Here is a 21,692-nt window from a genome sequence, read left to right as displayed (position 1 = left end):
GGTCGAGTCCGGTCCTGCCGCAGCGGCGGGAGCCGAGGCGGTTCCTGCTGCCTCCCCGCAGGGACTGCGGTGCTAGTTAGGCCTTGGGGAGAGGGTGTCACTGGCCATTCCCCTTTCTCTGGGAACGCTGGCAGGGCCCCTCTGGCGCCCAGCTGAGGGAGGGGCTGCGGCGGGCAGGCCCCGCGCCCGAGAGCTGCCCCACACCGGTGCCCCGCGGCGGGGACAAGAGGAGGGGACGAAGCTGCGGCCGCCTCGCATGGATCCCATTCTGCCCGGGCCGGACCCGAGGTACCCGCTTCCCGTCGGGGAAGGTGCCCTGGGAGGGTCCGCTTTACCTCCGCGAGCGAGGGGCGGGAGGTGGAGCGGGGCCCCGGCCCCTTGGGAACACGCTGGGGCCGGCGCCGCTCTGGTTATGAAGAGCTATGGGGGGGCGGGGGGGGGGGACGTGTGTTTGTAATCCGTGCTTGCCAAAAACTAGTGAAAACAGTGAGGCTTTAAAAAAGCTTCGCCTTTTACAAGCTTAAAGGAGGGACTTACTTTCATGGACATTAGGCTCTTAATGAGAATCAATTAACTTTCGCTGGAAACATGAGAGGTCGGTGAGTTGCTTAGAGGGACGCCTTAAAAGCACAGTTATTTCCTGAGAACTTAAGGAAATGTGAAGAATCTTGGCAAAGTTTAACGCTTCAGATACCTACAAAGGAAGTTCTTATTTGTTAGAAAATGTTGAGATATTTGCCAAATGATGTGGACTGTCAAAGGTTTTGTATTTTACTTAACATACTTGGTTCGGGCAACGACTGTAATTCTGTTTGTGTAAGTAAGTTTACATGATTGTATACTAATTTCTTCAAGCCTCTTTGAAGTCTGATTGAAAATTTTGTGCTGTATTATTTGAGTCCAGCCAACGCTTTATCTCAGAAATCTTCCAAGCTTAGGTGAATTTAATGCTGACTTTAAAAAGTCACTAAAACAGGGTTTTTGGAAGCTGATCTAATGTTAAGTTTGCTAAATCAAGATTTTCTGGATGCCATGGAAGTTTCTAATGATTTATGACATTTTTCTTTCCTACAAGGTAACCAGAGTGTTTTTTTCTTGAGCTTTATCTGCAAACTTGTATTTTTGGTCTACGCATCTTCCAAAGTTACATGAAGGAACTGTCAGGTGGAGAATTAAATTTATGTGTTGACTTTAGTTCGTATCCTTGACAACTTCACAGGACAAAGTTTCTGCTTGATTGTCCTAGGCTTGAAACACAAAAAAAGTACCAACAGTTTATGTATGTTATTTGTTGGTTTTGTTACAGTGTTACTCCTTTGTTCTTATAAATGCTACTTTAAAGTACTAAGCTTAATGCATTTTCCTTTCATATCTCTGTCATCTCCCTAGATTTTTTGCTGAAAGGATGGTCCCTTTCAGTTTCCCTCTGTCCAAGTGTGCACTTTGGGACCCGGTCCCTATGGGTGATGTCATTGGTTCACATATTGCCTATTACAGGTAGGAATAACCTTTTTTAAGCTACTAAAGGTTAAAATAAATCCTGAATTATGTGATTCAAAGCCTCGTTTTATCTTTTGAGTCTAGTGTATGATAAGGCTCAAAGGAAAATAAAACAACTGGTGTGTTCATTGTAAGGGTAAAGGGATTTTCATTCGAAAGACTTGAGGATTTCCCTTTCTGTGCTGTATCCCAGCCAAGCAGGTTGGACTTGCCTCAGTCTAGAGTAACTTACAGTTTCTTTCAGTTCCCTTCTCATGTGGAAAGGTGTAAAATAACTGTGTACCTGTAGTTTTCTTTAACATGTTTTTCCTTGTCTCTAAATATTTACAGAGGAAAAAAATATTTTTGACAAACATGTAGCAGATTCCAGTAAAACTTTACATGTTTTGCTTGCTTCAGGAATCTGGATTAAAATGCTGGGAGCTCTGATGTGTTTTTGTTTAGAATGAGTCTGGAGGCAAATCTGAAGCACCTGTGAATTTCTAGGACAATATGGTCCCGAGCTGACTTGTAAAACAAAGGGAGGGTAAAAATGATCCTTATTACTTAACTGGTTAATTTTTATATAGATGTTATAAAAATCTTACTGTAGTTATTAAAGCAAGTATATGAGCAAGTATATGCACTTATGTGCATATAAGGTTGAACAGCCCTTACATGCAGGTCAGAGGGGCCTCTACTTGTCCTTGCCACATAGTGCTCTTTGGGTTCAAATGAAAACCTTCAAGTTTTAGTAAAGTTTAAAAGCAATTACTTTTATTTTGATGAAGGCACTTCACTTAGTTAATCTTAAGCAGGTAGGGTATGAGCCGTCATCACAGTATTCACATAAACCACCAGCTTCACTTTCAACTTTGACCTCTTTCCAAGTCAGAATCATATACGCTATCTCAAGCTAAAATAATATTGATGTATTGACTGCCCTAGACTCCAAACCGACTAGCTTTTTTTACTAAATAGTGATTTTATAGTTACCTAATCTTTCTCTATTCCTGCCTTCTTGTAGCATTGAGCCCAGTCTGCTGCTGCTTTAAGTATCCACACTAAATGAGAGTGCTAAATGTGCTAAAATGAGAGCAACGTGCTAAAATTAGTTAAGCTTTTTGGCCTATAATTCTCTTTAAACTTAGCAGACTTTTAAAATGTTCTGTGTTTTGGTTTTAGTGTTTCTAACTTTTCCCACCTTCTATTAAAATAATTCACTCATGTTCAACCCTGACCCTTGTGACGATGTTGACCTTCCGATGGAAAAGCTTTTCTCTCCTTTTTACTTATTCTCCATAGAAAAAAGCTCTTCTCTCTCCTTGTTATTTATTCTCCACAGGAAAAAATGTTTTCCCTCTGATGCTGGTTTGTTATACTGGTCAAGCCAAAATATTCATGTTGAGATGATAATACAGAGCATTCCGAGGAGCTGTTCTAGTTAAAATGTGGCATTCTTGAATATGAATAGTTGGGGCAATGCTCAGAACATGAGCTAAAATTCCAGTGACATTTTATACCATGTTGTTAATTTTTACCTTTTTCTTGGTTAGGGCTTTGGGCTGTTTCTGTATATTTTTTTTAAAGGACAAAAAAATATTCTGGAAGCTATTCCAATATAATAAATACTTTAAAAAAAAAAAAAAACCATTAAACTTAAACTTGCTTATTGTCTCTTTAGAAACCCGAAGTTATCTATGACAGAGAAAACCTTACGACTTGCCTATCGCCATGCCAAGCAGAATGAAAAGAAACTCTTTTCCTGTTTTTTGCTTGGGACTCTTGCAGTAGCTGAAGGTAACTTTGAACGTCAGGTCGACAGACAATGTTGGTTGGTTGAGTAGGCTCTTATCAAGGAGCCCGAGTTATTGCTCTTGGACTAACTTCATTTATTTATTTCGAAGATGGGGAAAGTGTAATGCTGGCAATAGACCGTTTTGATCCTGGTCGAGAAGTTGCTGGTGGATCAGGCAAAATTCCAACGGCGTTTCTTCCTGGAGACTTTTTGATTCCATGTACAGTCAATGCCTGGGAACCTTCTGCTGATAATATTATAGTGCACACTGCTGAAGATATCAGCTTGGCTTTCGAGGTAGGCTCTGGGCAACTTTGGAGTCTCTTAATAAGTTGTCTTCTAGGAAGGATGCTGGACTATGCACAGGGCTTGATTTCCAACTGCCATAAATTTCAAATACAGCAAAGTTGTGGCTGTGGCAAAACTATTTAGTTGGTCATGTGAAATGTGCTGCTCAAGTGTCATTGAAAAATGTATCAGAAACTATTATAGTTAGCTTTTGCAAGTGTTTAAGGATCACATAGTCTTTAGTCTTGGACTAAAATCTTGCTGTCTGACCAAAGTTGTTCAGCTGGTCTGACCACCAAAACCAGCAGGACAACAGTGATTGCAGCAAACTTATTTAAAAGCGGAAAAAAAAGCTTTATCTTTCAAATCTGTCATGAATGAGTTGCAATATTTCTATGATTGTTGATTAAAAAAAGGTATTGTTAGGCAAGTGACTTGCAAGAAAGCATGTCAAGTCTATATATGTTAGTTGTAGCTGAAACATGTGCTGGTGTACTCTGTTGCAGATATATAATCTGGTAAACACACCTTTTTGCCCATAGATATGTGTATTTGTGTATATATACAAATAATGCTTACTTCACATATAGACTTTCTCATAATGATACCTCCACATGTTAAAATATAAATTTCCTGAATACAAGCAAAAAAAGCTTTGACAGATCATCTTGAACCTTCTAGTTGCCTATTCTTTTATTGATTTTCATAGAATTTAAGTAATCTCAGGGGTTTTTTTTAATATAAAGCAATGCTAAGATATGCACGGCTTAATTTCAAGTGTATTTTATGTTATTAATTGTATTCAGTATAACCACAAGCTTTAGAGACCTGGGTTAACAGCTTTTTATACAGGGCCTACTGCAGCAGTAGCTGTGATAATGATTCGAGTTTCTAGTGTAATACAACTTGAATCATGGTAGTTATACGAAAACAATATCGTGTATTTGAACCTTCTCTTTTCCCAACTTCTAGGGTCTGCAGCGCAGTCTGTGCAGTAAAGAATCACTGGATCTTTCTAAGCTACTCACTGTTAGAGCTCACGTTGTATTCACAGAAAACCTGGATAATCTACATTTCAGTTTTCACTGGGCTTCTATTACTGCAGCAAATATCTTGGAATACACCCCTGTGAAGTCTGTCCCAATTATTCCCACAGCCCTAGCAAGAAATTTGAACAGTCCTATGAATATTGCACAGGTTCAAGGAACTTATAAATGTGGGTGAGTAAAGGTGATGCTAAAAATACCAAAGTTACTGGGCAGTTTGTTGTAATTCCTAAAGCAGGTAGGTGGGCAAGATCTCACCCAGTGCTTTGCTTTTTAGTTAAATAACTGGCATAAAAATAAGATAACTTCTTGGACTTGGAAAAATTTAAAACGCCATAAACAAGAAACAGGAAATGGGGTGGAGCAAAAATCTGAACTAGTTCAGGAGGAGTTCTTGATTTTAACTTGAGTAGAAGGATCTTCCACTGGGGTAGGGGGACACATCTCTAGTTAACATAATGACTATAAACAGCATTGAGCATTTTAAACAATGTCAACGCTGGCTCTAGAATGAAAATCAGATGAATGCAAGTCAAAGCTTTTTCCTTTAATTGTGCTTATAAGATGCTATTGGGGAATCATCATCCTGACTGATAGCTGAGTGAGTGGGATGAACTAAAGGTAGATCAAAGCAATAATTTGAAGCAACTGAATGTCATCTTATTTGGACCTTGTGAATGCCTCTCAGAAAATTACTCTTCAAATTTAACATGACTTGCAATTCTGGATTTGTTGTGACTACCATGATACTAAGCGAATATGGTCCTTGATAATTCTTTGATACACAGGGAATGGATGAAAAGCTGATTAATTGCTGTAGTTATGAAGGAAGAATGGGTTTGGGTTTTTTTTTTCTGAATTTCTTACAGTATTTTCTAAACTTGTATTTATCTCTTTGTGATTATTCTGAAAGATTAACTTCCAAAATAATAAAAACCAAAAAACTTCTGCTTTGTTTCAGCTACCTTACTATGGACCAGACACGGAAATTGCTTTTGCTGCTCGAGTCTGATCCCAAGGCTTATGCTCTGCCGTTAGTTGGAGTGTAAGTGTTTGTCTCTGTTTGTACAGATTAATACATATTGATCTGGGATGTATTTGGTGGATTATATAGTGGAAACCGAACTGTCTCTAATTGGATGTTTCTTCTTACTTCTAGCTGGCTGAGTGGAGTTACTCATATCTGTAGTCCTCAAGTCTGGGCCTGTTGCTTGCGATATTTATTCAGTTCTTCAATTCAAGAAAGGCAAGTCACGTTTGTCCACGAAACATAGAAGCTACTGGCTGCCTAAAAATGCATTCCACAGAAATGTATGGCAACATGGTCTCCTTTTAAACGTATTTGAGGAAATTCTGTGATTCATGTAGGATATGGGGCTACCTGTTTTAATTGTTCTTTCTGGTTTTAACTTCTGCCTCACAATTTTTTGATGACTGAAGTGTTAGAAAGCTGGGCTGATATCTCAAAGACAGAAGAGGATAAACATTAATATTATTAAGGTGACTGCATTTTAGTTTAAAGAAGGGCCAGCAAGCAGAAAACACTAGTTTAAATAGTGGTGGGGTTTTGAACTTTACTTATGGGTGTTTTATTTGACATAGGCTTTCTCCTCATCTGACCAACATATTGAAGCATATTGATTTGCAGCTAATACTCTCTTGTTGTGACTTCCTGCTAAATATTCTGCTTGTATAGTTTTTTGCGTTCTGATTTTTTAATTGCGGTGTTAGTAGATACTCATTGCTCATTCTCTACATCTTTTCACTTGCAGGATTTGCTAAGTTCTATTTATAGGGAAGGTGGGATGGAGTTCAGGTGTTTATAGTTTAAAACTGCTCTTCAGGTAGATAAAACTTTAAAATATACTGTAGGCATCTGCTCGACCACACTTACTTTTAAATCATCAAATATGCTTTTATTACATAATGACAGAATAGTCTGTTTTACCTTAAGTTAATTATGCCCAAATACAGATAAGAGCCCAGTTAGATTATTAGATAGGCAAGTTAGATGCTTGACTCATTAACTTTTGCTGATTCCATCTTGGAAATGGATTAGACAGATTTGATGAACCGTGCAAACAGAATTAACCTCTGCAGATTGACTGTTTAATCTGCGTATCAAGCATTTGTAACTCCTAAAATTGTGTGTGAATGTATTTTTCAGACACCTTGTTCTCCCTGCTTTCTTTATCTCATGTGTTACTCAAAAAAACCCCAACCAAATACACACATACCTCCCTTTCCAACAAGTGCTTTACAAGTGCTATCAAATGAAAAATTGTTCTGCAAGCAGTACTACATTTTCCTGGAAATGCACAATATTTTCATTATCCTTGATCTTTTGTGTTACATGTAGACTGTTTTTCCTTACTGTTCTTTGCCTGTAGACAAAACTTGAATGTAATTTCTCTTAAAAAAAAAAAAATCTTGTTACTAATGAGCATTTTTGGAATATTTAGTGATAACTGAAACACTGTCTTTAGAATATGGCTTCAATTTTTACAGCTTTTTTTTCTTCTGTGGTATGATTGAAGCCTTCCTGGAATTCAACGTACTAAGTGATCCTAAAGGTTTGAACTAGTGAATAGATGAATTGTTCCCATTTCTCTACTTTGTTTTGATCCTTTCATGTGGCATCATCAGCCCTAAGTCCCATCTGTCGAGCACCACTCAAAATGCACTGATTCACCAATTTGCTGAACCACGTGGCAGTTTGCTGAGTATATTGAGAAACTAAGGGCCTTCTTCCTGTTTCTTAAGGTTTGTTTGTTTTTTGCTTTGTTTTTTTAAGATGCATTTTGTTTCTATTTTAGGGTTTTTTCGGAATCTGAGAGTTTTCTTATTGTGCTTTATTCATTGACACACAAGGAACCGGAGTTTTATGAGTGTGTTCCATGCAGTGGACAGACTGAACTAGGATTTCAGATCTTAACTTGCAGTGAAACAGTACACCTCTACAAAGTAGGTGCCTTGGTTTCCTACCGCATCACTTTAAGATTTGACTTTTAGTCTAAGTACATATACAGGGCATCACTATAATGTGACCCAAATTGAATTGCAGCATTTGAAAATGATGTGGTTCTAGAAAGCAGCCTTTTTGCAGTGATTACTGCAAATTCAGAGTTTGTATCTCGAATTGAGAGATGACCTCTAAAGTCAGCAGCTGCTCGCTTTTCTAAGAACATTAAGAATCTGTCTTTTAAAATGTAGCGTGCTGTGCTTGACCTGCTTAGTGCTCCTTCTTACTAGTGGCCTTTTGGCTTTATGAGCAGAGATTCTAATTTCCTATAGCATTTGTTAATCTGGTGTTCTATGTGCGTGCTGGACACGTCTAACAACTGCTATGGGTGATATATATCGGTGCTTTCTGGAGGGCAAAGCTGGGTAACTTGTGCTTTGCCTGAAGTTAAATGCCATGCAATTCAGTGGCTACTAATCTGCAGATCTCTTGCTGCATTACAGTAACAAAGCAGGAACAATTTTATCTCTGTGCAAAGTAACTCCTTGAAAGAATTTAATGATACAGTGTCTGGAAGATAACTAATAAGGTTTGAGGAAATTCTAGGAAATCTCAGCTCCTTATATGTTTTCCTAGGCTTGTGCAGAACCTAAAGTTGAACTGTTATATATGCTCCTATGCTCTGGTAGAGTAGCAGCCAGTGTAACGTGTGTCCTGTGCTGTTCTCTTTCCAATTAAATTTCCCTGTTCGGGGCAGCCTTCCACCTTTGGCCTGGGCACAGCTTATTTTTCTCAAGATGACAAGTCTCTTAACACAGACTCACTTCAGTTGTCTCCAGGACTTGCCCCGCTGTGGTGTGTGAAACACTAGAGGAACAGTTGCTGTTTCCTATGGTGGTGAAGGCTTGTGGAAAAGTATCTAAGCAGTTACAGCAAGGAAGCATCTGCTCATGGCTATAATTAGCCCAATTACTTTACAGAGTAACAGGGGGAACAGTGTTAAACAGGAAGGGAAGTTGCCTCCCTCCTTGTAGTGGTGAAAGAATTGAGAATTGAAAGTGGAGGACAAGCAGCAAATAATCAGATATAAATGTCTTTAAAACTATTTTTTTGTGAGTAGTGCCTCAGTGATTAAAAGTTGGAAGTTTTAATAGATAGAAAATTCCATTCCAGAATGTTGAACCTTCAGACAAGAGCCCTATCCAATTTGAGTTGAGTGCAGAAAACCAAAATGCAGAAACGGAGTTCTTCAGCAGAGTTTGCGAGAAACTTCCTATCAGAAGGTAAACCTTTCAGATGTCATCCATATGCAACAATGAAATCTTTATTAGATGAGGGGTTTTGGCCTCTGCTGTGCCAGGTGTCAGTTTAGCTGTGCGTACAGTGATTTTATTGCATTCAAATCTGCATATGTGCTTTTGTTTATTCCTAGAGCTAATATTCTTCAAATCAGATGGTCAAGCTGACCAAACTCCAAGAGAAACTACTCATAGTTCTACTCTTGATACTGCTGGTTGTAATTTATACAGTTCATCGTTCTAAAAAGGCTTCATTGCTGATGGAGATTGGTTCACTGTGTGAAGCTTTATGTGAGATCTGCCTTTTGAAGCAAATCTCTCATTGAAATCTACTGAAATTGGTAGAAATTCCTTTTTCCTTCTGATGTTTCAGAGCTGTGAGACCTGGATAGGTTGAAATTTGGGGATTTTTAAGAACCTGAGTTATCAATCAAATTATCTATGAATATAAGATGACCTTTATTTTCTGTTAAACAATGATGCAGTCTTTACTGTAGCACTCCTTATCTTTCAAATATAAATCAGTATTTTACTGTTAGAGTGTCACTTAAGAGGTGTGTATGTTTGAGAGAAGGTTACTATCTTTTTGCCCAAAAGCAGCATTTGAATTTTCACTGTTTGAACTTAAAAATATTTGCTGTATGAACTCCTTGACTAATCAGGGAGGAGATGTATAGCAACTGCTTCTTGAAAAAATGATACTCGTATTGCACTGTAGATGGCATAGTGAAAAATATGAAGATTCATGTTACTGTGAACAAATCTGACAAGCAAACATTTTTACTTTGATTTTTTTGGTTGGTTTTAGTCCTTCCCAAGGCTGTTCACCCAGCAAGTTGTCAGCAAGTGATCATGACTCTGGTGTAGAAGATGAGGATTTATCCCCCAGACCAATTCCAAGTCCTCACCCAGTGAGCCAACAGGTAACTAAGTAAATAATGTGACACTTAGAGCACCAAAACTCATTGTGATGGGACTGGAGAGTCAAAAGCTCCTGTCTTAAAATAGTAGCAGGGCAAAACAGGACTGAAGAAATGGACCAAGAGTCCTAACTCCTGCTCTAGTTAACCTGCCTTTTTTTCCAGTATTATAGACACTTTAATTCCTGTGTATGGTAGGATCTGGGAACAGAGAGAATAGGTTCTACTTTGGGAATCTTGCTACCATTACATTGGAAGAGTTGTGGTGTCTGAGGCAAAAATAGATGCAGCAAACTCTTTATCGTGTATTCTGTATAAATGAAATAAAGATCTGATGGTGCGTCCTTTTTATTGCAGCATATACAAATATAATAAAATAGCAGCCCTCATACAGTACAAGTCTAGAAGAGTGTGGCAGTTGTGGATGATAAAATCTGATCTGTTGCACCTACCTTGTGGGTCTAAGAAAAGTAAGAGAGAACATGTGGTCCACTTCTTGAGGGGGAAAGATCCATACTGTGAAATGTGCTCCAGGATGACATGGAGCATTCATTTGGTAGACATGACTGTTATGCCTTATGAAAGCAATTTTGTCTTTTAAGAATGATACTAGAGATCTTGCTGCTTTTTCTGTATCCAGATTCTCCAGTTTTTAGAAAAGTGGTCAATGTGTAGTTAGTTCAGAACTCGCAAGGGTCTATATTGATTTTAAATGAAAACATTTTCTTTGATGAAATTCTGCATGTGAAGGGCTGAAGGACAACGTTTTAAAATGATCTTAAACTTGTTTGTGTAATTGTCCCTTCAGGTTACCAGGATCTTTCCTTCGGTTCCTGAACTGTCACTTGTTATGGATGGGAGTTTCATAGAATTAGGACAACCATCTAAGCCTATGGGGACTTCAAGTGCTAAAAGTCTACCCTCAGTGCAACATCAGCCTATTCTAAAGAAATGGTGCTTGGGATCGACATATTACCCCACACAGCACTCTGAAGACAAGCAAAACTTTTCTGCTAATACAGGAGATCCCTCTTTGAGGCAATTACCAAATAATTTAAGCCAGAAAATTCCAACTTCACGGCCTTCCAGAGGAAAGCAAGCTCTCCCACAGCAACAGTTGCACTGTAAGAAAGCTTGCCTGCAGTCGAGAAAAAGTTCCAGGTCTTCTTCTCCTTCAACCCCTTGTAGTGGGTCTTCCCCAGATACCTCTGTACATCACCCCAGAAAGCCATCAGAAAGACTTGTATTAAATCCCAATGGAGTCACACAGCAGGGAGAGCCTCCAATTAGAAGAACATCGATATCTGGTTCTAAGCAGCTTCCTGCTGTTGCTCAGCCAGTCCTCCACACCTCTGCTTTTTCACCACAGAGCTGCAGAAGACCCCCAGAACTGCAGGTGCCGGTTCAGGTGCCACCATGTTGTCCAGCCAGGGCATGCAACTGTCAGTATCCTGCTTCAGTCCAATATAATCCCATAAACTCATGGCAAGGAATTGGTCAAATGAGCCCCAAACATGGAGCGGAAATCCAATCAGAGATGGCTCAACAGAATCCATGTACGCTGCTCCATCAAAATATCGTTTGCCCAAATATTTGCTGCAATCCAGGATATACCACAAGCAGCCCTGTAAGCGCGAGATATCATGGGCAAACAGGGAACTGTTCTCTCGACAATAGCTTATCACCTGCAATAAGACTGCCTTCAAGTGCAAGCCCCTCTAGTCCGCAGTTCTGTGCGGCCCACTCACCGTGCATGCACGTCTCTGCTTCTAAAGCGGGATCAGATAACGGAATGATGGGATTATCTCCAGATGCGTACCGGGTTCTTACCGAACAAGACAGACAACTCAAATTACTTCAAGCTCAGGTCTGTGGAAATGGCAGCTTTCTCCTCTGCCCTCGTAGTGATTATGCTTTGATAGTTCCCCTGCCAAAGGAATTAACTTAACTGTTGTCTGTCCTTGTTAGAACAAGAGCCTGTTGTGCCAGCTGCAGTTTGCAGATAGAGAGGGGTCCTGATTAGGTCTGTTAATTGGTGTCCCTTAAATGAAAACTATTTGACTCTTGCCTAATTCAATTTTGCATTTATTTTTATTGTATTTCCATAACATCAAGGTTTCCCTTTTTGCAGACTGTTTTATAATGCAAGCCAATATAACTTCTGTATAAATGCTTTCCCATATATATTCTTGTCTACATAAAAAAATCACTGCATAGGCTATAGACTTTGGAATTGCTGTAAGTGTACAGGTGAAGCACAGAATGTCTTGTGTTGCTTTGCCAACCTTCAAACCTGCAGCTTCCTGAGCTGTTGAGACTGTTGCTTTTGGAAATTCCATTGCCTGCAGCAGACTGGCAGTGTTCGCCAAGTGTTTGTTGCTGTACTGGACATTAGGCTTCGGTGGTCTTGCAAAGTTCTGTTTTGATACCAAATTTTCTTCAAAATATCGGCCTTTTGACTTATACTGCCAGAGTTTCAATTTTGCTGCTGGTGATGAATAATAGGAATAGGAAAGTTGCTCACAATACATATTTTTCCCACTGAAATATGCTTTAGATATAGTTCAAATCAAGCTCTCAAAGCGTGGGTTGTGCATGAGAGGCAGAAACCTTCCGTTATTGTGTTAATGCAGACTTCACTGTTATGATATTTCTCCATGGAGCTGTGAACTAATCGGTGAACAAGGTAGATCCAAATACTACAGTGAAGACTGGGCAACCGTAATGTATTCATTTAAGTGCTTCATTTTGTAATTAACATAAAGTTGGTTTAACATGGTGTAGGGACAGTTGGCATATAAATGCTTGGCTGGTAAGTCGGTAATAGGCTTTGTATATGAATGAAAGGGACAGAGAATACTTCCAACAAATGTACTGCAAATAGGCTTTACTCAAGTTGTCTTGGTGTAGTTCTGCCAGCGTGCTTAAAAGCTCATCTTTGCTAGCTCTGCCAACATCAAAACTGATGTTTTGATTTATGCTGCATGCACTGCTGGGAACTGGAAGGTTATCAGACTTCTGTGGCAATGCAACCTTGATTTGAATCCAGATCTCAGAGAAGCCTAATTTAATGATTCACTTCTGCCTGTTATACTTTATATTTTATTGTACAAATTCTAACTTTTTGATAACCGTTACAGATCCAACGCTTATTGGAAGCTCAGGCTTGTCAGGCGGGTTCCTCTGGCCCAGCTGCAAATGCTCCACAGCCTGGGGAGCAAGGGGACCTTGTTTCTATGGAAACACAGTCCTCACCGGCTTCGCACACGAGGAGAAGTGTGAGCATTGCAGTGAGCACAGGTAACGCTTTATTCTTTAAAAACAGACCGACATCACTTTTTCTGGAGATTTCTGTGATTTATTTGGGCACGGAGGGAATATTTTGCAGAAATGCCGAACACATACAAGCGTGCACTTGGATACAATAAGCAGCCAGGTTCTCTAGGTGTTATATGGAAGTTTAGGCTGGAGGTGGTTTTTGTCTTTGGGCTGCAATGGCAGTGATTGCCATCACTGAAAGAATTATTTTAAAAATAGCTTTAGCAAGGTCTTCTATTTTAAATTGTGCCTTATTGCAAGAAAAAATCCACATCTTTTCTTGAATGAATGTGTTGTTTTGAAAAGCAATAGCTTCTGTCCCATCTGCTGTTCTGTTAAATACATTATTGATGCTTTTTGTAAGTTGTGCATTTACATGCATGGAGAGGAAACTGTATTTGCTTTAATTTTAGCAAGTTAGGCAGCTGTGTCTGTAAAGTTACATATTACCATATTGGTTTCTGTTAAATCCATGGAAATACTGTGGTTAGTCTGGAGGAAATTTTCAAACTGGCTCAAGGTCAATGCATTGAAATGCTTTAATACAACCATTTATTTTCATCAAGGATGCTTTGGCAGAAATTAGGATTCGAATGGTGTTTTGGCAACTTTTAGCTGTTCAAAACCCTCAATAACTTTTAAAATGGTGAAAAAATGTGAATGTAAGGAAATGACTCCTAGCTTTAAAATGCCAAAGGGTCTCAGAAGATAGTAATGACTTTCCTTAAATGGGTAAATCTCTCATTCTCTTCTAGGTGCTAGCTTATTTTGGAATACAGCCGCAGAAAAACAAGACGACTCCGTATCGCACGGAAAAAAAGAGGATGAAGAGATTTCTAAGGAAGACATAAGCATTTCAATTAATGCTGAACAAGATGCAAGTAATACAAGTATTGCTTCTTCCTTAAAGGTGGTTGACATGCCCAGCTTTGTAGACAGTGTTCATCTTGTGGAAGGAGGAACTAACCAGAACACCCTCCAGTAAGTAACCAGAATATCTTCTGTTCACGTAATATGCTGAACTACCTTTCATAAGTTACTACTTTCATACTTCTTTTTTTCTTTTTTCAGGAATTATAAATAGCCACCTGACTTCAGTTATTGTGTTCTTTCCCTTCTTTAATTATACATCGAACTGTACAGCTCACCAAAACACAGTTGCCTTTAGAGTCTGCGTTTATCAGTGTTGCACGTTTAGCTAGTTTACCTATCAGCAGTAGCTGATGGCAAAAGCCTTTTACTTGGAAAATATGTAGAGTGTTGGCAACACTTCCTTTCTTACCTTAAATCCGGAGGGGGAAAGGGAATGCTGCTGGAGCCAGTTGTTTTCCTACAGAGGCTTTTCCCTGTCAGCATTCAGAACCCTTTCAATTCTGAGGGGCTTAGGACAAGGGGTTTATGACTGTTCCCTGAATCTCTGTATGTTTTACACCTAATTACTTGGTGTGTAGTGAATGCAGGTATCAATTCACTGCTGTTAATTAAATTATTTTTAAGATCGTATTTTTTATAGTGCAACGACTAATCTCAGACTAGTTTGGGAAACGATTTAAAGATATTTGTAATTATCTATGTGGATATTATTTTTACATAGTGAATAGCTCAACAGTTTAGCATTTTGAATGATCTAGTATTCTCTAAGTATAAAAAGCCAAAGGAGGGGGAATACCCTTCCAGCTAAATTAGGTTTCTAAATTGGGAAAGATGATGATAATTAAGCTATAACTTAAATATTCTTTGTCCTTGATAAAAGTATTATCTGCAAACATATTCTGCTACCCTAAGTGTTACTGATTCAAATCAGTCATTTGAATGTTATATTTTAGAGAGATGCCATCTTAGGATTCTCCACAACTTAGATTCATAAACCTTTAAGATAGCTGTGTAAGTATCTTACAGTAAGAATGTAAAGCACCACCCAGATCTCTTGGAGGAGGAAGGGAACATTTTGGGAATGAAGAATAATTGCTAGTGGAACAGTAACTGATAACCTACATTGTCTATCTGCTATGTCATGTGATTGAAATCTTAGCGCTTTCAACACAGGCGATTGATCAGTTGAGTTCTGAAATTCCTTTATCTTATACTTGTCTCCTGAGGAGGGGAGGAGGATGGCCACTTAGGGATCTCCTTGGGCTGGTAGTACTATCAATAGGTCTGGTCTCAAAAGATTTACACAATGCACACAGCAGCTCGCTGAAGGGGACGCAGAGCATCGCGTTGTAACTCATTCTATAATATGTACCCCCTTTTATCTGGAGACTTCAGGAGAGATTGTTTCTTCATTCAGCTATTCATTCTGCTATTGAGAAATATTTCAACTAGGTGTTTGTTCTCAGTCAGTGATACACAGTGTGCATTGTGTATGTGCGTGCTTGCAACAGTATCTTTAAGAAGTTTTTAACGAGATTCCTGTGGCAGTTTAAAAACGCTTTATCACTTAGCTTGGTAAAAATGGCTTTTTGAATAAGTCATGTTTCAAAACATATGGAAGACACTTACTCCTAAAGGCTTTTCAGTGGCCATAGAAATGCTGAAACATAAGACAAACTCCGAGTTGTTAATAACTTTAATTTAATCTGCTTTAAGGTTAAGTCCTAGAGTGTTATTGAGTTTTGTCTGGTCCAGAGAAGCCATCGCCACAGTCAAATCATATTCTGAAAAAATAGGCTGTTGTAGTTCCATGCTGTAAGTTGTATTTCCTCAGTCCTCAAGTGCCTTTTGAAAGAAAACGACTGCAGAAAGGAGCAAAGTGTCAAGTAGTAGACAAACCAATAAATATTAGGATCTGTTTCCAGTACTCATTTTTTCTCCTCTCCTGGTGTTCATGAAAAGATCAGATACACATAGTGATACTTGTGCTTTTTCTGTTCCAAGGAAGTATCTATCTATCTTGGTGTTCTCTTTCAGAAATGGAAATGTTTCCCAAGCACTTGTTCATAGTTCATCCTCGGAAGAAAGTCCTAATGTGTCTTTACAGAAAGACCCAACAGAGGGAGCCTGCAACCATGTGGTGGCAACAAGTGAGCAAAACTCAGAGCCACCCACCTCATTGCTGCCTCGGCACCCGTCAGAGGATCAGAAACTTTACCAGGACTTACTGGTAATTCATGTATATTTGATTGTCTTCACTGAATACGACAGTCAAAGCAGCACATTGCTGAAGCTGTGATGTGGTATTGGCATGAATGAAAGTTGCGTGTGGTTTTCAAGTTCACGTGTTGTGTTCTACAGAAAAGTTCCTAGTTTGTGGTGGTTCTTAAGTGGGTATTCTATTCTTCACTCTTCCATGCATACACGAACTACTGTCTGCTGTCTAATAAAGAATAATTATTTAGTTCAAAGATAAATGTCAATTGGTAGCTTCCCAAATTAATGCCCTTTAAAATAGCACAGCATTTTACCTCCAAATCCCTTAAAGTGCAAGTACTTTAATCTTGAATAATATCAGTTTGTCATGTGTTTAAATTCAGAATGGACTCTTACAAAAAGCTTGAGATGCAAGATATTCCAGTGTTTGACTACACTGCTGTGAATTTACGTGACTGTATCTGAACTGAATCTGAATTTGACTTCTTTGTAAGAATAAGCTGTTAACCTATCTAGTGATAGATAAATTAAATTGTACAAGAATAAACCAGGATTTTGGGTTTTGCCACCTCCTGCATGTCATGATGGTTTTGTCTATGTGGTCTCTCCCCTGCTCCCTTTTTCTGCAGGGCCAAGTAAACCAACTCTTAAAGTCCTCGGAAGAGCAAGATCACTTGCCTGTAGAATCAAGATTCACTAATGATGATTGTCCTGAGCATCAGGATATTGATGATACAACAGAAACAGCTTCAGAGACTGACACTGGAGTGGTGGATAAAGAGAGTGTGATTAGTGCTACACTCAAACAGCTGAAGAGTCTTGGTGTGATGATTGACGCACCTGGCAAAATGAAGAAGGATACGCACAAAGTGGAGAATGCCAGGTAAATAGTGGTGGTTTTGAGTGGCAATTTGTAGATCCAACCAAAAATTAAGAGGGCTCAACGAGCAAAGAGAAGGAACTGTGTTCAGTGCCACTGGGCCCTTGGCAACTTGATCCATGTTTCTTGCAAAGATGAAACGCTGGCTCGTGCTATGGGTATTTCAGATAGGTTTAAGAGCTCTGCTAGCAAAACTCAGATTATTTAAATACAACACAAATAGCTCTAGCTGTTTGAGCATCTGGTGATTCTTAAAGCACTGTGCTTGCAGTAACACGAAATTCCCTACAATAATAATGAAGCTGCTTGAGTAATTTCAATCCTTTGGGCTATGTCAAAGTATTCCAGAGAAACACTGGACTTGAGGCTGAACGTTAAGCAGCTATATATTTTGTCACTGCTTCTTAACCCTTGTCTTGTGCTTCACCACTAAAAATTAAATTGTTATCTTGGTTTTGATGCATAATCAAGACTGGTTCTATGTAATCGCTTGTTATTGTGAGTGCCTTGGTCTGAAACAGGGAGGCTTCAGTGGCTGGGGAGGGGAAACAGCCTTGATTAAACAGAAGAAGGAGCAGAAGTAATTTCTGAATAAGGTGTTTGAGGCCCAGGAATTTACTTATGTAGCTGCTTAGCCATAGCCTGACTGCCTGGTACAACTTCACTTCCATCCTTATTGGCTTCTTGATACTAGTATATAACTGTTAGATAGAAAAATAAATTAACCATCTCCTAATTTGTCTTCAGCTATTTATCAAAAGCTGTTTCCAATCATACAGTTCCTAAGCTCTTTTCTCTCCTCTTCATTTGATTTCATTAGGCATTTTTCTGGAATTTCTAGGCTGCCTTCCTGACTGGAGAGTCTGTCAGCGTCCTTCTAATGTCAATAATACTCTAATAAGTGAAAAGATAAGACAAAACTGTAATTCTTGGGGTTTTTTCTTCCAACTTGGAGAGCAGGGTGGGATTCTTCCTTCTGCCACCTCCATGACTGATAAACAATTCTGAGAAAAGGTCTGCAGCTCAGCAGAGGAGTAAACAACAGTGCAGCTCCACAGCGTAGTCAGTGGTTGTTCATCTGAGCCCAGAGTTTGCTCTCCCTAAGAAAACTTCCGAATTTGTGCTCAGGTTGAAATAGAACAACTCTTCACTCTCAATGTGAGGAGTTTGAGGTTTAAACGTGAGGTTTATGAACTAGTGTATGACACGTGTACTAAATGCACTGGTTTATAACCGCTACCAGTGTACCAGAGCTTGTCCTTTCAGTCTTGAAATACCTAATGTATACAAGAAATCAGTGTAGCGAGCAACAGAATGAATGAAGGATGCCTTTGAAAACTAGAACCTTGCAGGCTTCTGGAAACTGATACTATGTCACAGTTTCTGTAAAAATCCAGGCATTGGCATGCATTGGGAAAGAGGAAATGTTCTGGTATTGGGCTTGTATTGTCTATCTAGATGTAAATTTGGGGTTGGATGCATCTAGAGTCTTATGATCAGAGACATATAATGTCACATTCGCTAGTGAGAACAGACCAAGAGCTCAAACCTGCTTTAAAAACAAAACCAACTCCAAACCTTGCTAGAGGTGGGTGGTTCTTCATAGGAGGGTTGTGGTTAGTGTTGAACCAGACGGCAATATCAGCAATTCTCTAACACAGTGTTTGGATACTGTTGGAGTGAGTAACTCGAGAGCTGCTTTTTACTCTGTGCAGAATGTATGTGGCACCGAACAGCCTGATTGAGCTGTGGTGTTCAGAAGGAAGGAAAAATGGGACAGCAAGCAAAATGAAATGATCAGATTATATTGTGAAATGTATACTTTGCCTGTAATGCTAAACTGACTTTTTGATGCTTTATTTCAGCATCTTAGCCTGCATAAATCCTGAAGCAGTGGTTCCTGGACTAAATTATATGTCATTTGCCAACGTCAGCATGTGTGGCTTAACTCCTAATGTTGTTGATCTGAGCATGGAAGCAAACGCTATAGCACTCAAGTATCTCAGTGAAAATCAGTTATCTCGACTCTCTCTCAGTCACTCAGGCCGAAATCCTCCTGGGGATTTCTCTTTCCAAGATGTCTTGCATACAAATATGGACAAGAACATGGTGGGTCTTAGCTTAATTTCACCAAACAATATGTCTTTTGCAACCAAGAAGTACATGAAGCGATATGGGCTGATACAGGGCAATGACAGCAGTGAAGATGAAGAGGAACCGCAGGTCCAAGATGGAAATTCTGGCACTGTCAAAAACGAAAGCGTGCTGGACAGAAACTGCACCTCTGTATCAGATGGCTTCAACCACCAGACTGAATTAGCCAAAAGAATTGATGGAAGACTTCCCATTCATCTAAAAAATCACAGCAGAGAGCTGACTACTAATGCTTCTCCACCAGAACTGAACAGCCCTATATTAAGAAATATTACAAATGAAATTTTTCCTCCCAGGGCAGATGAAACAGATGAAAACTCAGTTCAGGTTTTAAAGGATTTAAAATCAAAACTGAAATTGTTACCTGGGAGGGTTGAATTCACTGAACAACCTGGCAGGAAAGATGAAGGAGATATTCAAGTCTTCCCTGGCAATCTTCACACTCCAGCCCTGGAAACATTAAACCAGTCCAACAGCATTAATTCTGTTGGCACCATTCTTGATGTGAAACAACTCAGGCAGTTGCCAAAGTTGTTCTGAACGTCCCCCGAGATGGTTGGCAACCACTATTTCAACTCAGAGAGAGACCCCTGAGTAAAGCACTACAGGGAAGCGAGGATTAAGCTGTCTTTGAAGAGGTCACTCTGTTTTAGCAACATAAAACTGAGTTTTCAGCCCAGGTTGGGGACAGGGCCCCCTAAATGCCTGGTTGAGTCGGTGCTGAGCAGCACCGTGTGCACTTTTGTTTACAGTTTGGCGTGGTTTTAAAGTATCTAAAAGGTGAATCGACTTGAGCCCAAGACTTACTCTTAATATCCTTTTAACAATGATGCTTATTTAAATGTTTTTCGGTTTCCTTTTTAAAACACTGACTTTCCCGTGTTTGTGCCAGCTGTGAGCCATCAATACTGTGTGTGGGAGAGCAGGGTAACAGAGTTAAAGCACTAATTTCTAGACATTTGCTGAAATGGTTGAATTACTGTGTGGGGGGTTGTGTCTGATAGGAAGGGAAGTATAACTGTGGCCTTACTTTGCATAACATTATTTGGAATTCAGCCAAAACGGCACATGTAACTTTCTGTATCATGAAATCTTGGAAGGAAATTGGAAGAATTAGCACTTTTGAAACTACTTTATTTTTTAATGTTTTCTATTTATTTGAGAAATACATATTGCTTATAAAGGTCAAAGTTTCCATTAAAAAACCAAACACAATAAACTTCATTGCCTGCTGTAGCCTTTATTTAAGACATGCCACCTCCCAGTCCTGCTGTAGAATGGCTAACTGGAAATGTCAAGGTGTCACTTGCTACTGAACTCATCAAGAATTCCAATACTGGGTGGTGGGTGCACAAAAATAATTAGTTTACTTTGTTCTGTATTAACGAACAAGTATTTGGTGATAAAGCGCTACAGTCTATTAATGAAACAGCCTTTTTCCATAATGCTGTGAGGACAGTGTTCCACATGTGGAGGAATTTAGCGATTCCATTTCTAAGACTGACTTTCAGTCCGTTTTTGGTGTTGAGGTGGTTTTTGTGGTTACAATGTGTTGCCAGTGCCGTAGAACCCGCTGGTGCCCGTTCTACTCGCCCATGGCCAGCGGGTGTGAGGCCAGGGCTGGGCGAGCGGGCTGTGAGTAACACACCTCTGTCCTGACCTCTTGCTCTTGGGAATGAGACAGCAGCTCTGGAATTGTCAACTCATCTCCCTTCCCACCGTTCCTGACGGGAGGACAGAGCACAATGATGGTCGAGCCATCTGTTTTCTCACCGGCTCTAGCGCTTCAACGGGTGTTGGAACGAACTTTGCTTTGATGATGGCATTGTCTCAACAGAAGTTCAGCCTACAGCGCTGACCTTGTCTTTCCTGCTCCGTGAGTGTTAAATTGGAGTTTAAAGCACCCCACGCTGAAGTCCTGGGCCTTTCCCATTCAAATCCAAAGGGCTGCACTGTCAGTTCATGGGATGTTTAAATAGGGACTAATTGCTTATTGATTTATTAAAATGACATGAGAGTGTTTTCCATCTTGTACCGTTGGGGGTGAAAGAAGCCATTTGCTGTTTCAGAGCCAGTAGAGAGAGGGAGGCAGCAGCTCCCTCTAAGCTGTGTCACAATTTCTCTCACAGCCTCTTCCATCAACAAGAATATTTGCTTCCTTTCAGGAAAGGTGCTACTTTGATGTGCTGAAAAAATAAAGCCTTTCTCAGTCGCTGAATCTCCCCTGGATCAGGCACAAGCTTATTATCTGGCAAGCACATTTTCTGCTGAATCAGTCAAAAAATAGTTAATGTTTTTTGAACATTCCAGTGAGATGAATGAGGCAATTCATACCTCTGAGCTATTGTTGTGGGGTTTTGTTCCTTGTTTCCTATTGTAAAATGTCTGGAAACACAGGAAGATGACAGTTGTATTGGTTAATATTTTAAAGACTTTCTTCAAATGTTCAAGGGCTAGAA

At 39.6% G+C, this 21,692-nt stretch overlaps 1 protein-coding gene across 1 annotated transcript; it reads left to right on the top strand.

The window, feature by feature from the left end:
- Positions 1–256: 256 nt before the first annotated feature.
- STIL (STIL centriolar assembly protein) lies at positions 257–20,300 on the top strand (the record flags this gene model as incomplete). The annotated part of the gene is made up of 16 exons (XM_080349172.1): positions 257–288; positions 1,390–1,497; positions 3,164–3,279; positions 3,387–3,574; positions 4,538–4,785; positions 5,573–5,656; positions 5,771–5,857; positions 7,428–7,575; positions 8,747–8,856; positions 9,680–9,794; positions 10,600–11,658; positions 12,932–13,091; positions 13,865–14,090; positions 16,020–16,212; positions 16,829–17,082; positions 18,945–20,300. 16 exons carry the CDS (start codon positions 257–259, stop codon positions 19,771–19,773), a joined length of 3,957 nt encoding a protein of 1,318 aa, XP_080205298.1. The 3' UTR covers positions 19,774–20,300.
- Positions 20,301–21,692: the final 1,392 nt, after the last annotated feature.

This window comes from Nesoenas mayeri (assembly GCF_963082525.1).
Source record: "Nesoenas mayeri genome assembly, chromosome: 8".
NCBI lineage: Eukaryota > Metazoa > Chordata > Aves > Columbiformes > Columbidae > Nesoenas > Nesoenas mayeri.
The sequence above is the reverse complement of the archived record's forward strand: the minus strand, read 5'-3'. Positions and strand labels throughout refer to the sequence as shown.